The 14,817-nt window shown below is 57.2% G+C and overlaps 4 protein-coding genes across 4 annotated transcripts; 3 read left to right on the forward strand and 1 right to left on the reverse strand.

The window, feature by feature from the left end:
- The first annotated feature begins 1,500 nt into the window (after window positions 1-1,500).
- LOC34619449 lies at window positions 1,501-5,974 on the forward strand. The gene is made up of 9 exons (XM_026334501.1): window positions 1,501-3,152; window positions 3,313-3,472; window positions 3,815-3,944; window positions 4,077-4,125; window positions 4,233-4,416; window positions 4,570-4,863; window positions 5,065-5,249; window positions 5,538-5,732; window positions 5,959-5,974. The coding sequence occupies exons 1-9, from the start codon at window positions 1,501-1,503 to the stop codon at window positions 5,972-5,974; spliced, it is 2,865 nt and encodes a 954-aa protein (XP_026190286.1).
- Window positions 5,975-6,490: 516 nt separating this feature from the next.
- Window positions 6,491-7,634, reverse strand: LOC34619448 (the record flags this gene model as incomplete). The annotated part of the gene is made up of 4 exons (XM_026334464.1): window positions 6,491-6,687; window positions 6,872-6,988; window positions 7,219-7,480; window positions 7,545-7,634. Coding segments are annotated over 4 exons (666 nt in total), but the record flags the coding sequence as incomplete, so codon positions are not given.
- A 385-nt stretch (window positions 7,635-8,019) lies between these two features.
- LOC113146604 (AF4/FMR2 family member 4-like) lies at window positions 8,020-10,318 on the forward strand. The gene is made up of 4 exons (XM_026334465.1): window positions 8,020-8,108; window positions 8,223-8,400; window positions 9,029-9,595; window positions 10,229-10,318. The coding sequence occupies exons 1-4, from the start codon at window positions 8,020-8,022 to the stop codon at window positions 10,316-10,318; spliced, it is 924 nt and encodes a 307-aa protein (XP_026190250.1).
- Window positions 10,319-12,815: 2,497 nt separating this feature from the next.
- LOC34619447 lies at window positions 12,816-14,296 on the forward strand. Its single transcript, XM_026334467.1, has 4 exons — window positions 12,816-13,072; window positions 13,491-13,770; window positions 13,853-13,952; window positions 14,181-14,296. The coding sequence occupies exons 1-4, from the start codon at window positions 12,816-12,818 to the stop codon at window positions 14,294-14,296; spliced, it is 753 nt and encodes a 250-aa protein (XP_026190252.1).
- The last annotated feature ends 521 nt before the right edge of the window (window positions 14,297-14,817 follow it).

The following is a 14,817-nucleotide window of genomic DNA, read 5'->3' on the forward strand; positions in this document are numbered from 1 at the left end:
GGGTTTTTTTGGTTGTTTGATAAAATTACATTGGGGGGGGGGGCGGGGGTTTTTTGGACGGCAGGGTGGTGTTTCCCCCGCAAGAAAGCCCTTTTGGGGCCTATGGTTGTCACGCGGAGAGCGTCGTGGTGGTCACGCTGAATGAGCTGGGTCATAGGCGGCCAAAAAACCCACCATAAAGGCCTTTTCCCCCCTTTCCAGTTGTAGCCATTTTTGTCCCTTCCCTTTGGGAGCGGTCTGTTTTTCCCTAGCACGGCGGTTTTCGTTTTTCCATCGTGGACCTTCCCCGCGGGCCCCCCTTCCGCGCGTTACCTACACAAAGGGTTCAATTTCCCCCCCCCCCCCCCCCCCCGTTGTGAGGCCCTGAGGCGATTTATGCTGCAGCGATCCCACAGTCTCTGCGGATACCCCATGCTTTAGGCGCTTAATTGTATATATACAGATAGAGTTATATGTATGCACGAGCCATAGTTCCCGCCTTGGCGTAACGATGCGTTCATGGCAGCAGAGAGGGCTGCACGGGGGTTGCGCAGGGGCCTTAGCGGTGTCTCGTGCAGTCGGCTGTCCAGACATAAGAAACCGTTGGCATTGTAGGGTACAAAGATGCCGAGCGCCTCGCGGAGTGTAACAACCTGAGACTCTCTTGAAGTAAAACGAGGCCAAGAGCCTCGTAGATCCTAAGGAGGCTTCGAGCCTTGAGCAAAATAAGGCCCCAAGACTTTCTTGGAGAATAAAGGGGGCACGAGTCTACAGTAGCGTAAGGCGCCTCGTGGAGAACAAAGACACTAGAAGCCGCATGGGTGATGAAGAGACAAAGAGCCGTTTTCAAGCATAAAGAAGCCGGAAACGTGTGCCTCTAGCGGGCAGACGAGTCGGGTGGTGTGCGTATTTCAGAATATCTTTGGGAGCAGAGGAGCACGCACGCGACTAGAGACAATACGCGAAGTGTTTTTTTCGATGAGAATATATTTCGTAGTCTTTGTTTGCAATGTCTGTCTATGGGGAGCCCATAGGGTCACGCCTTCGTGGGGTTGAGGCCCCCCTCCCCTGCTGATGAGGGGCCCCTTGTGGTTCGTTTACGAATCCTTCGCTGTTTTTAGCGTTGGTTCTGAGAATTGTTCGCAAGACTCGCAGCGTGAGAAACGAAGGTAGAGGGGGAGGAATTTCTGCGACAAAGGCCGGCTACAAGAGCTGCTGCTACCGATGCTCGTGGTATCGACTCGCTGCGGCTCCACGTAGCAGCAGTGTTGCTACCGCCGAGCGACGATATGTCTGAGGGTGGGGGAAGGGGGACCACTCGAGACAACACAATGGGAAGGGCAGCAGGTGGGGTGATCTGTAGCACGTTCGCTCTCAGGAGCTTTTGCCGCTTCAGCCTCGCAGCAGCAACGAGGACGCTGAGCGGTCTGCGCTTTCTGAATATGCCTGGAGAAGGAGCTCCAGCGCAGTAGCATACGGCTCTGGGAGATGCATCTGCTGCTTTTTTTGCCCTGGTTGTTTATGCCATACGTTCGTGTTGAAGGCAGCGCATTTCGCAACACGAACAACCCCAGCGGCGAGAGCAGCACCAAACAGTTTGCATGCGCACTGCCTCACGGGCAGCTCGGAAGAGGCCCTTCTCTCCCCCGCCAGTTTGCCGCTGATTCGCAGGAGGCTTCCAGGCGTCCGTCTGGATTTATTGCCCCTTTAGGGGTAGTCGTGCAAGGGCCAGCGAAGGAGTGCAGCATCCCCAATGCAGGAAGTTCGCTGCGCGCCGCATGCGCAGGGAAGCCAAGCGCAGGGACTGTACAGACACCCGGTCGCCGGTGGCTGCAGCAGCAAACAGAGCGGCGGGAAAGGCACCTGCAGAAGCGTCAGCAGCTGCAGCGAGGCAGAAAGAAGGAGGCACAGCAGCAGTTGGGATCCCCTTGGAAGGCAGCGAACTCCTTGAACGCCGATGTCTCGGCGCTTGCTGCCTCTGCAGCTGCGGAGACAGCCGAGAGGGAGGCGGCCTTCCTCGCTGCTTTCCAGGGCGGCATAGAGACAGCGCGATCCACGACGGAGTTGCTGCAGCTCCTGCTGCTGTTCAGCGATGTGCCTGCTGCTGTAAAAGGCTGCAGCAAACGTGCAAGCCCTCTTCCTCATCAGCAACAGCCGCAGACTGAGCAGCAGCTGCTGCTGCAGCAGCACCAACGGCAAAAGCAGCTGCATGCCAATGCCATTGTAGCGGGAGATCTTGACGCCCTTCAGCAGCGTCCGACGATCCCGCTGCCGCTCCTGTGCCGCTGCATGCAGCGGCTTGCAGAGTTGGTGCTGCAGCAGCAACGACGGCGAGAGCGCCATGAAGCTGCTGCAGCAGCAGCACAAGACAGCAGCACGCGCGGCAGCCTGAGCAGCAAGCTTGGCCGCAGAAGATTGGTGCAGTCTGTGAGGCTGCTGCTGCACGAGATCTCCCTGCATGCGGCTTCTCTTTTCTCCTCGGAGGCGCAGCAGCAGCAAGAGCAGCAAGAGCAGCAGCAGGAGCAACTGACACTGCTGCTCTCCGTGGCACGTTCGTTGTATGAATGCGGATTGACAGGCGTCCCCCCAGTACGGCAGCAGCAGCAGCAGCACTTTTTGCCGCCGTTCGTGATTCAGCAGCTGCAACCTCTGGCGGAAGCTGCAGAGCTGCTGCTGCACCGCGCTGTGTCTGGACACCTCCACGTCATGCAGCCGCAGCAGCTGTGCGAGGTTTTGCAGCTCTTCGAGCGCATGCGCAGCAAGCAGTCCCAGCAGCAGCACCAACAGTGGCGGCAACAAGACGGCTTTCGCGTGTTGCTGCCACGTAAACAACAGCCACACGCCATGCTGCTCCGATGGATTCCAGAAGCAAATACAGCAGCCGCCCTTCTCATGAGAGCAGCGATCCAGAACGAGATGCATTGGCGTCAGCAGCAGCAGCGCCTGTTGACGCAGCCCTACTCTCCGGAAGGTTCTGCATCGTGGCAGCTGCAGGAAAGGCAGCGTGAACTGGCTGCGTTTGCCACTGCCGCTAGAAGCGCTGCTGTAACACGCATGCACTGGGCATCGCAATCGTTTCACGCATTTGCTTGCCTCAGGGGACGAGACGGCTTGACTTTGGCAGACAGAGCTGCCGTCCTGAATAAATATGTTGAGCTGCTCTCAAAGCATACGTAAGCAGCCAGCTGCACCGGCAGGAGGAGGGAAAGGGGGCAGCCAGAGCAGCGTGCATTAGCAGTGCACGTGTTGCACAAGCGAAGAGGCTGCTGCCGCATCTGTCCATGGCAAGGAAGCACTGTGTGTCCGCTGTGTGCATGCATGTGTCTGCTACAGGGCAGCCGACATGTCTTTCAGTGTCGCTTTAAGAATGCTGCATGCAGCGCAGCAGCTAGGCCTTCGAGAGGGTTCTGCAGTGCAGCAGGTGCTCGCAGCACTCAGGCAACATACGCATGCTTGGAGACGAGGCACCAGCAAAATGCAACTCCTCAGGCTGGTACAGTCGAATCTTGCTGCTGATGGTGCTGCTGCTACTGCTCTTTTTGTCCTTTAAGTGCTTTTCTCTTGATGCTGCACTAGCAGCAGCGATCCTGTGCGCGTCGCTAGCAGCAACTGCCGCAATTTCTGTGGGCAGCATTTGTTGTTGGTCACACTACCCTACTCTCTCCCTAAATAGAATGAACAGCTGTCATTTCTACTGCAAAATGCTGTCATTTCTACTGCAAAACGCTGTCATTTCTGTCCTTTTCGTGAGAGCACTGCTGCTTCCTGTGGGCCTTGCAGGTGCACTGTGCTTTCTGCTGCTGCTTGTGGTGGGTGTGATGTTGTATATATGCAGGTGGCTGCTTTAAGCCACTTGCGCATCTCGCCTGCCGATCCTCTTCTCGCCGCGGTAGCTGCAGCGATCAGCGCGCGCATTCCTTCGGCATCATCATCTTCTTCTTCTTCTTCATCTTCATCATCTACTTCATCATCATCATCTTCATCATCTTCATCTTCATCATCATCATCTTCATCATCTGCTGCAGATGATGAAGATGATGCTCCTGGAGGCGGACACGCGGGTGTCTCGTGGAGGCCTTTGGAGTTGGCATCCCACCCCAGCCGCGTGGCTGCGTGGTCAATGGAAGAGCTCGCTTCGCTGTTGCGGTTAGTCAAGCTTCCCTTGCAGACACTGCAGACACTGGAAAAGATGCAGATAAGAGCGGCAGACAAGATGCAGGCCTGCAGCTACAGTGCTGTCGTTGTTGCTGCAGCCTCTTGGCACTTGTAGGCTACTTCCCTGAGGATCTGTATGCGAAGGCGCTCACCTCGCCACTGTGGGCTGTACTTGTGCAACCGCGCCAAGAGCAGCAGCATGCGCAGCAGCATGCGCAGCAGCATGCGCAGCAGCAGCATGCGCAGCAGCAGCAGCATGGCGATTCTTCTCACGCATACGCAGTATGGTGGACTCTTCTTCCTTTCCTGCCCCCCCAACGTCACAGCAGCCCCCTCGATTCTCTCCCTGTCCTGCACTCTGTGTCTCAACGCCTCGTGGTTGACACAAACACGGCTTCCGCCGACTGCTGCGCTTGCTCGCTGGTGTCTGTACAGGCCTACGACACGCTGCGGCGTCCTCCAGCCGCAGCAGTCCACCTTTACGAGGCTCTCCTTGCCAGATATGTCCACGTGCAGAGGGAAAATCACCAGGGGCACATGGAGTCTTCTTGCTCTGCAGGAGACGCGTCAGCGGCAGCAGCGGCAGACGGCGGCATAGTGCCACGCATTGCTGCTTCTTGCGGCTGGCCTGTGGAATGGGTTTCCTCCCTGCATGCAGCCTTCTGTAAGGCGAAAAGCGACTTCTGTGCCTCAGACACGCAGCGGCGCGCTGTGGCTGTCTTGCAGCAGGTATGTCGCTGGTTTTCGAGGCACTCTAGGAGGGCCCTTCGTTGTGTGTCGCTACACTTGGGCCGGTGCCCCTCTCTGTTTTCTACGCGTGCTCTTTGCGCCGCTTTTGCAACCGGAAATTCTACAGAGGGCATGCGGGGAGGACTCTGCTGTTTGCTGCTGGTGCGGGTTCTGCAGATGAAACTTCCCGCCACTCTGCAGCCTCCCACCTTCGAAGGGGTATCACCGGACATAGGCGTGCAGCTGCCGCTGCAACAACAGGAGGGCTTTCTTGGGGGAGGCCTTAAGAAACTAGCTCTCCAAATCGAGGGGCCTAGCAGGTGGATAGCAAATCCGAATCCTAAAGAGTCTCCTTCGCTTGTACCGTCTGCTCAGCTCAGGAACAGGTGAGTTGATTTACGCATTGCTCGGCGATGAGGCCTGTGCTTGCTTCGGGTGTATGTACGCTCTCATTGTCGCCCTTCTGCAGCCTGCGTGGCTTCTACCGCACTAGCGGTCGTGGTGCTCGCCAAATGCAGGGCAGCCGCTGGTGATGGTCAGGCTACAGATGATGGCTTGTGCCGCCTTTTTTCGCGTCCTTCGCTGCAGCGCAAGACTTCTGTGTGGTCTGTCGTTGCTGCTGCTGCTGACACGGAGGGGCTTTGCAAACGAGAGTTCTGCTGCTGTGGCTGCAGGCTGTTGGAGGCCTTCGGGTGGCGCGTAGTGACACTCCCTTCTTCCCTACTGCCACTGAGAGACACTGCAGCAAACAATGAAAAAAGCCTCCTGTATCTTCTGCCGCAAGACGTGCAGCAGGCTATCAAGCAGCACCAAGAGCAGCTCGACGCAGAGAAGGGACGGCGACAGCTTTCGCAAGCACAGGAGGAAAAGCAGCGGCAGGCCAGCAAAAGTACCGGCATTAGCAGCGCCAACAGCAAGTTGCTGCTCATGCAAGTGCTGGCAAAGGCTGCAATGCAGACAGGATTTCCTGGCGACAGCAAGAAGGACAGCAGCAGCTCAAGTACCCCTTGCAGGCTTGCAGAGAAGAATGCCGCCGCTCTCGGACCCCCCTAGTCGGAGCGTTCGCGTAATTGTGTGACTTTATGGCTAATTCAGGGTGTGTTTTACATAGGCAGCCTCTGCTGCGTCTCTCTCTCTTGTGGCAGCCACCTCGGCAGTTTTCTGCTGCCTTCGGTTCTAAGCGACAGTCGCGCCTTTGCAGTAGTGGTGGGTACCCTAGCAGATGCAACACGCGAGGGAAATGCAGTGCGTATTCGTCAGCGTGTAGGGGGAGAATTTTGCAAGGCCCTCCATTCTAACCGTCCGCTCTCCCCACGACGCTGCATCATCACCTCTCTGTATACTGCAGGGTTTCTTTGTTTTCTGCTTCGAGCGAGGCTAACGCACACGTTCCCCTGTACGTCCCCTACGTAGAGCCTCAGGCGTTTTACGCCTGCTGCTTCGCTGCGCTTCCCGCTAAGCGATCTCACGTAGGTCGAGTCCGACTAAATTACAAGGCTTGCTGCCTTGCAGCACACTCTCGCCGTGTCTACAAGAGAGCAACGCAAAAACCGCTCTTTTCTAGGGGCCCCCCTCTAACGCTGCAGTAGCAAGCACCTGTCCCCGCACTCCAGAGGCTTCACACGCCTCAAGAAGCCCAGAATGTGCGTGCAATCCAGCCAAAGATGCCGCCTCCGTCGCGGGGAGTTGCCGCCTTCTCGGGGGGGGCCCCTTGCGAGCAGCGCAGGCTATTAGGACTTTCAGCAGCCGAATGCAAAGAAGTTTCGCTGCGCGGGGTGGTTGCGACTGCGCCCGAAGAATCTGTAGACGAGGCTGCCACTGCGGCTACTGCCGCTGCCGCGGAAGGCAGCAGTAGAGACGCCAGCTGCTTTTTCCCGTAGCGAGTCACTGGAGAAGGCACCAGCTGCAGCGGCAGCCACAACAGCCAACGCAAAACAACTGCACCCACGGAGTCGTGAGAGGGGCAGCACTATCAAGAGCGCGTGCTCTCGGACGGATACTGCACTACCCCCTTCCCGACAGCCGCTCGCCCCCCTAGCTCTACCCCCTCTCAACCCTGCACCACCTTCCCGTAGCCAATCGTACCGTAGTTTTTCCTCTGGCCTCCAGATGATGACGCGCCTTGCTCGCATTCAAAGCAGTGCCAGCATTTCTGGCTCTGCTCCGGGAAGCTCTTGTTGCAGCTGCGGAAGTTCTTCGCTTCTGCAACACACCACGCAGGATCGCACTCTCCCTGCGCTGTCGTGGGTGCCTTCCCGAGGGGCTTGCAGCAGCCGCAGCTGCTGCCCAGGAGTCAACGGAGCTGCCACAGTTCACGAAGATGCCGCTAAAGTGGGCAAACTACACACAGGCCACTAATTCCAGCGAGCAACCCCACCTTCGCCAGCACCTCTGCACCTACAGCGGCGAGCTTTGATGCGGCCACTGCGGATCCCTTTGATGGCAGCGCTCGAGCCTTTGCAGATGCCGCTGCATAGGAAACTGTTCGCTGAGTCACCCGAAGACGACGGGCAGCAGGGCGGGTTTTTTGATATTCGTGGCGTTGCGGCTGCCCTGGTGTCGGACCAGCCGTCCTCCTCCTTGCTGCAGCTGTGCGCATTTTGCGGCGTCCAGACACCTCAAAACGGAAATTACGGACTCATTAGTTTCAAAAAAACACGTGAATTGCAAGTGCAGTCCACCCTATCCTCCCTGGTGGTGTGTAGGACAGCCGCAGCAGCTGCTGCTGCAGCAGCTGCTGCTGCAGCTGCTGCAGCGGCTGCTGCGCCAAGCAGGAGCAGCAGCGCCTAGAAGGCAGAAAGGAGGGGGCCCCTATGGTCTTGGTATTCCGTGGCACCCCCCATGTGCATTATTTTGTTCTTGCTGTGGAGTTTACCGTTTCACAGGCCGCCTTCCTTCGCCCCTCGCTACGTTTCTCCGGGTAGCTGCTGTCTGATGTGCTCTCTCCCTCGCTCTGTAGCAGGTGCCCTGCGTCGAAGTTCCTACAGAAGGGCCCTTCGGGCAGAGAACACCTGCATCCTGCCCTGTGGCGGCTTTTAATCCTGCCGCAGAGGTGTTGAGTTGCTGAAATTTTTTCATGCGAAGACCTCCCCCAAACACCAGGTGTACAGCAGCAGCAGCAGCTGCTGCTGCTGCCTTTGCGCGGCAGGGCGCATCATGCGCGAAGTAGCAGCAGCACCAGCAGGAGAAAAAGAAGGAACATCGAGTCAGCTGCACACAGAGAGGCCTTCGACTGAGGCAGGCAGGCAGGAAGGCAGACACGGAGACGGCCTCCCCCGCAAATTCGATGCCTGCAGACATGCTGCGTTGCAGTCGTCTCCCTACTCCCTCGGGTAACCCCTGCTACCCAAGAGCCACAGCCTCATCACTCCCAATGGCAGCAGCAACTCAAAGCCTCCCCAGAGCGCCTCTCAGACAGGCGAGGCGTGTCTTTCGGACGGCGCGTGCAGCAGGAAACCTTCAACGGAAGCCGATTCTGCAGCCAACGCCGCTAGACTCACCAAACTGCACTCGGAGATGGCGTCTGCACAGCAGCAGGTACAGCCGCTTCTGCGCTACACGCGCAGCTGTTGCATCCGTGGCTGCGGCAGTTGCAGCGGCAGAAAGTTTGTTGGCGAGTTCAGCGCTGGCGACACCCCCGCACGGCCCTGCAGCAGCGGCAGCCGCAGTGCATGCATCCTCGTGGGGAACGAAATTCGCTTCATCAAATGTGCTCTTGCCTTTTCTGCTGCCTCTCGCAGAGACAGGCACAACGGAAGCCGCCCCCACAGCGGTGGCTGCGCAGCGCGAGGTGGAACAACAGTTCAACGACTTGCAGCTGCATCAACAGTGGCAGCTGCTTGCTGCTGCTCCCCTCTGCGGAGTGCTCCTGCCTCAAGCTCTCTTGCAGCGGCAGCTGCTGCGTCTGGAGCAGCAGATGCAGCAGCGCTCGCTGGAACCTGAGGAGCTCTCCAGCTGTCTCCGTTCTGCTGCCTTGGCGCTTGCACTGGGAACGACCTCTTCAGCGGCAACAGCAGCGGGAGCAGAAACAGCGAAGATCTTTCATGGCATCCTGCGAGAGGCTGTGGGAGAGTCTCCCGAGCACCACGTCACAATAACCGACGGCAAATGGGCAGCTGCAGCGGCACTGAGTGTGGCTGCCGCGACTGCTGCTGCAGCGCAGCAGGGAGCAGCAGCTGCAACTGCGGCTTTTGCGGCCTCTTCTCCTGAGGCAGACGAAGCAGCATTCGCTGATGCCGTCTCGTTGATCTCCCGCTTGGGGGAAATCTGCAGCAGCAGGGAGATGACACTATCTTTCGACGACGTGCTCTTGCTGCGTGTTGCCTTAGAACTCCTCAGCTGCTGTAGCTGCAGCAACAGCAGCAACAGTCAAAACCTTCTTAGCAGTGGGGTGTCTGAGGGCAGCAGCGATTTGTGGTTGCAGGATCTTCCAGGAGTGGGTGCTGCTGCTGCCTCCTTTTTCCGCTGCGTCGTGCTGCAGCCTCATGTGGCGCTGCCTCTTCCACCGCAGCACTCGCACGAGAGTGAGGCAGGAGAACGCAACGACTCGGATCAGAAGCAGCAACAGCAGCAGGAGCAGAAACAGCAACAGCAGCAGGAGCAGAAACAGCAACAGCAGCAGGAGCAGAAACAGCAACAGCAGCAGCAGAAACAGCTTTCTCAGGAGACAGCGGACACACTGCCGAGGCATGTGGGGCCTTTTGTGTGGATTCGACGGCGAGCCGCGAAACGGGTACGATGCTTGTTAGGAGCTCTTGCTTTTTTTTACATGAGCATCCACTATGGGGTGGTCTAGAGGCGTGTGTGCCTTTGCCTGGTCAAAAATGTGCTGAATGGAGAATGGGGCTGCATGCAACGAAGGTGTGAAGTGTTTTTCCTGTGCTGCTGCAGGAGCTGCTAGTGCCGCCTCTCGTCTGCTTCGCAAACAGCAGCGGCACCGTCCCAATTCCTTCGGAAGGCTGGAGGTAAGTTGTTCGGGGAGGGGGGAAGGCAAGCCTTTAATTAGATACCTCACGAGCGGCTAGCTACATCGCAGCCAGACAAGCAGCCACTAACTCGAAACACAGGAATTTCATGCTTTGGGAAGCTTGGAGTTGAGAGTTCTCCACTTGCCTGTCGTATATATATATATATGTACATATGTATAGAGAGAGAGAGCAAGACAGTATGAAAGCTGCCTAGGCGGACAGCGCTTTCCTGTTACCACGCAGAAATCCATCAGCTGCTGCTTGTGGAAGGATTTCGTTGGCGTCGGCGTGTGTTCTGTGCTGTGGCTGCAGGCGTCTTGCCGCTGTACGCCGGGGATGGTGTCTTAGAGAGGAATCTCAAGAAAGCAAAACACCCCAAAACACGGAGATCTGAGAAGTCAGGAAGCGCTGCTGGAACGCATAGAAAAGGCACACTCACGGGTGCTGCTACCAGCGTTGCCTTAACAGCTCCAAGGGCGAAAATATAATGCTGGGCCTCGTGCAAAGGCGCTGGCTTCCCTGCTGCTGCCCAGGAGGGCCTTTGTAACGCCGTAGTCAAGATCTGCTGTACGAGGTACTTAGTTTAGGCGCAGTACAAACTTGGCATGCAGTTTTGAGGGGTTCTCAGAAGAACTCGCCTTCTGCCCGCGCGTGCCCCTAGAGCTCCCAGTAGGTGAGGGAAGAGGGACGCCTCAACAGCCAGAGTCCTTGTAGCTTCCTCTTAATGAAGTAAGCACTCAGAGCATTTGCACCTAGTTGCATGCAGCGTCTGGCGCACAACGCTGCGTCTTGGTGTTGTGTCGAGCAAGCCGTTGTCTGAAACGAATGGGATGTTACTACGCACGGCAATGCTCATTAGTCAGTTTCTTGCGAATAAGCTGAGTAACTCGTGCCAGGTGCCCGCCTTGCTACTTTGCTCGGACCCTGCAGCTGCATGCAGCTAGCTAAGCTGGACGGCTACTCCATCGGCGATCTCGGGGCTTACCGATGCTGAGTGTGGCTTGCTCCCCGAGAGAGAGACAGCTCCCTTCCCTTGGTCTCCTGAGGCAGCAGCCCTTCTGCTGCTGCAATGGCGGGAGCGCGCAAAACTGCTGTAACAACACTAGAAGGAGCAGAATTACCCACCCCGCGAGGACAGCCGGAACGCTGCCTGCAGAATCTGCGCCTCTCCGATACGCTCCTAGGTGTTACTTTGCACTCTTCAAAGGGTGTCGAGTTCCCAATGCCCTTCCACGCGGTCCCTTTCGCCACTCGGGCAGAGTCGAGAATTCTTTTCTCCGCTTACCACTGCGGATCGCACGCGTTCCACGCTCCCCCTTCACGCCAGAAACGCGAGCCCAAAGCCCTCAAATGCAACGATCTTGTAGAATAAAATGAGAAGCAGAAGCGTTTCCTGCATTTTTCACCGCGGAGAGTTCCTTTCTGGTGTGGAAGTCTCTCTGGTGTGTGTCTCTTCGGCCCCCCCTCCGCCCCCCTGCCTGCCCCTTCCCCCCCTCCATGCAGGCAGACTGCATCATGCAACGATTTGCAGCTCAGTTTCCTGCCTTCTCGTGTTTTCCCTGCTTTTTAATGACTGAAACCTCATGCAAGCTCCAAGCTAAGTGCTCCGAATGGCCGATTGCATGAGGCCCCCAGCCGCGGATCCCGTAAGACTCGGAGCCACCTCAACAAGGGATATTCTGACCAAGAGGGCGTTTCGTTGCGGCAGCGAAGCGCCTCAGAGGGCCCCCTGAAAGGCCACTATTCTTTCGCCGCGTGCCTGCACTGATGTGGCAGAAGCGGCAGTTGCTGCTGCCGCTGCTGCTGCTATCGCTCGCAGCCTGTAGCATCGGCGTTCGTGTCTTTCCCTCGGGGAGGCTTCCCCAGAGCTCCCGCCTGCTTCCCTCGTCACCTCCCCCAGATGAAAGCAAGGCCCTTCTTTGCGAGAGTTCTCGGAGTGACGCGCGGAGCTCCCGCTGCTGCTGCTGGTTGCTTAAAAAGCTGAAATCCGCGGCCAAAGCTGCACAGGCAAGTGCTGCCCCTGGCAGGGGCCTTCCCAGGTGTCGCTGCAGCTTTGTCGCTGAATTTCCTCGCGTCAAGAGGACGATAAAGCGTGGGGTCGTGGTGCGTGAGGCGGCCCAGCTGTCACAGAATTCGAACGTGTGCGCTGCAGCAGCAGCAGCATGTGCGAGACATTAACGTGCTTCTAAAGCACCAAAAAAAAGAAGGAAGAATCCTCATCGCGAAGCCCATCGCCGACTACTTCGTGCCCAATCCAGGTGTACAGCCAGCTCCGCGGGGTCCCCTTGCCTTCCCTTCCCTGTTTTCGATCCCCTTTGGGGTCGCTCTCCTGCTGCTTCCCGCGCACAACTTGAGGGGCCTCCCCTTGCTCTTGTTGCATGCATGCATGTCTACGTGAATAACCACCTCTTTATGGCCCCTTCCTGCAGGGGATTCTCCTAAATAAGCCGTGTGCCTTAAGAAGTCTTCTCTAGGGGCCCCTGCTGCCTGCGCTTTCCTAGCCATTTCTCTGTCCCCTGTCTCTCCCCTGTCTCTGCACGGTCTATGCGGCCTCTTTTTTTGCGCCAAACTTCCACCGTACGCGCAGGGGGGCCCTCGACGCTAACCAGCCTCCCCAGGATCGCTCACCGAAACTCTTTATTTGAGTTTCTCCCCTCCATCTGTGTGCCACAGGCCACTTTTCCTATGGTCGCCTGCATTATGGAGATGCGGCCTCCATCCCTTCTTCTTTTCTTGAAGAGGTGAGGCACCATCACTGCCCTGAGCTTTCTCTAGAGCTCCTGGCAGGAACACCTACTGACTTAGGCTACTCTGAATAGGGGTCTCCTCAGAGCCCCTCTCTTCTCTCGCTGGCCACACAACAAACAGCCCACAAAAGCTCCTTCTTGCAAGGCGCTCGTAGAAGGGCTTAATAACCTGCTCCCAGGTGCATGCATGCATGCACTTCCCCACACGCTGCATGCCCCCATGTCCTTCTCTGCCGCGATGCAGCTGCTAGCCAAGCGCGCTGACCCCCCGTGGCACTTTGTCTTGGAGCCAGTCAGACTCGAGAAGCCGCCTTCTAGAGAGTCTCGCGATAACAGTCCTCAGGGCGTTCATGCAGAAACAGCATTTGATGCACCTGCTGCTGATGATGATGGAGCTAAGAAACCTTCCTCAGTTTCTGTGGGCACCCTCGACTTTGCCTCTCCAGAAGGCTTCATCTTCCTCCCTCCATGGGTAATGGAGGCGCTCGGCATTCAGTAGGCCTATACAGACGGAAAGACGCCTTAAAGCCTCCCTTCTGCTGAGCTGTTTTTTTGGTCTGCAAGTGCTGGCTTGCTGCACTTTTTACCGGTACTGGTGCTCGTACGCTAATGATCGTGCTGTTACTGCTACTTCCTGCTACTTCCTGCTACTTGCCGCTACTTGCCGCTACTTCCTGCTACTTCCTGCTACTTCCTGCTGCTTCCTGCTACTTCCTGCTACTTGCTGCTGCTTCCTGCCACTTGCTGCTACTTCCTGCTACTTCCTGCTACTTCCTGCTACTTCCTGCTACTTCCTGCTACTGCTACTTGCTGCTACTTGCTGCTACTTGCTGCTACTGCAGGAGTAACGCCGCTGTATTCTGTCGCCATGTTCCTCTGCCCGTGGGCGCCACTGTACAACTGAGGCCTGCAGACCCCAACTTCCTCACTGCCGCTGCCGAGGGGGCAGGGGGGATCCAGGTGACCAATTTCCCGATGCGCTTGGAGCTTGGGGGGCTTTCTTGGGGGAAAAGAGGGGCTGTAGACATCGCTTCTTGTGTCATCGGCAGAGCTTCCAAGCTTCCTACGCCTCAGCTCCCTGCCGGAGCTTCTCAATAGATTGTATCTTAGAGATTTTTACGGAGCACCGCTTGCTAGCCTCGAAGAGAACACAAACGGCTCGTGAGAAGCCCTGCACGAACCGCTACCAGAGGGTACACCTGAGGCAACACCCCCGTCGCCACAGGCCCTCACGTGCCATAGCGAGGCTTTTGTGCTCTTCAGGGGGCCTTAGAGAGGGAACTCCGGCACTTTTCGTCGCTGACTGCGGGAACTAGGATCCCCATGAAGATCGCGGGGACTCTCTTCCTCTTCAAAGTCGAAAAAATTCTTGACGGTGAGTCAGCTAGCTTCTTCCCACGGTGTTCTCTGATGCTGTGGGGCCTCGACCCCCGCGCGCACTGTTTCTGTGCCTTTCCTGCTACCACCAGCACTATGTGCTCCTCCTCACAAGGGCCCCCTCTTTTTCGGCTCTGCAGCTGGCTGCTTTTCGTCTGTCTGTCCTTTTTGCCGCTTGGGAAAGTCAAAATGCGCCTTCTTTGTTGCCAATGTTCTTCGGCAGAAGACGGGAAAGAAGTCCCCAAAGCCTGCATTCAAGACACGGACGTCGCCCTCCAGCTACTACCACCGGAGAGGCCGTCAGAGGGCAAAGACGGAGCAGGGGGCTCCCACGCAAGCTAGAGTGCTGCAGATTTCTACCATGGCCACCAAGGCCCTTTCCATGTGTATCCACCCGACCGGAAGTGTCAACGAGGGGAGCGACACAGCGCCCCGTATATTCGCTTAGTGCCTTCGCACGGTTCCCTTGGCTTTCACACCCTCTTAGGACGCCACCTCTTCAGTAAGAGGGCCGCATTAGTTGTCTAGGAGTCCGATTAAACTACAGGCACCTCTAACACCGCGTCGAGGGGCGCGCCCTCTTTCTGCTCCATCTTCAAATAGTGAAATCTACTGGAAAGCCTTAAGAGAGCGTTTTTCGGAGTTGGAAGACGCCTCGGTCGGCTGCAGAAGCCGCAGGGTTCCCACGGCCTCTGACCCCACCGAAGGAGTGTTCCTGGGGTCACATGAAAGATTCCAGGCGGCTCGCTCGCCTTTTCTTTGCTTTCCTGCAGTAAGTAAGAGTTTTATTGCCTCGGAAACACTCCAGAGCGCAGGAGAAGCCGAGGGTGGGCCTCTTGTATGGGCTTGGAGAAGTGCCAGGA

Source organism: Cyclospora cayetanensis, unplaced genomic scaffold (assembly GCF_002999335.1).
Source record: "Cyclospora cayetanensis isolate NF1_C8 unplaced genomic scaffold, CcayRef3 CcayRef3_contig_43, whole genome shotgun sequence".
NCBI lineage: Eukaryota > Apicomplexa > Conoidasida > Eucoccidiorida > Eimeriidae > Cyclospora > Cyclospora cayetanensis.

Bases quoted from the DNA above. Each gene is read 5' to 3' on its own strand.
- LOC34619449 (XM_026334501.1), top strand. From the start codon at position 1,501: ATGCCATACGTTCGTGTTGAAGGCAGCGCATTTCGCAACACGAACAAC. The intron at 3,945-4,076 runs CATCATCATCAT...TGGCATCCCACC, and splicing joins TTCATCTTCATCATCTACTT to CCAGCCGCGTGGCTGCGTGG. The intron at 4,126-4,232 runs GTTAGTCAAGCT...TTGTTGCTGCAG, and splicing joins GAGCTCGCTTCGCTGTTGCG to CCTCTTGGCACTTGTAGGCT.
- LOC113146604 (XM_026334465.1), top strand. From the start codon at position 8,020: ATGCGCGAAGTAGCAGCAGCACCAGCAGGAGAAAAAGAAGGAACATCG. The intron at 8,109-8,222 runs GCAGGAAGGCAG...CAAGAGCCACAG, and splicing joins CCTTCGACTGAGGCAGGCAG to CCTCATCACTCCCAATGGCA. The intron at 9,596-10,228 runs GTACGATGCTTG...AGATCTGAGAAG, and splicing joins GACGGCGAGCCGCGAAACGG to TCAGGAAGCGCTGCTGGAAC.
- LOC34619447 (XM_026334467.1), top strand. From the start codon at position 12,816: ATGCAGCTGCTAGCCAAGCGCGCTGACCCCCCGTGGCACTTTGTCTTG. The intron at 13,771-13,852 runs GTACACCTGAGG...GGGGCCTTAGAG, and splicing joins GCACGAACCGCTACCAGAGG to AGGGAACTCCGGCACTTTTC. The intron at 13,953-14,180 runs GTGAGTCAGCTA...CTTCGGCAGAAG, and splicing joins AGTCGAAAAAATTCTTGACG to ACGGGAAAGAAGTCCCCAAA.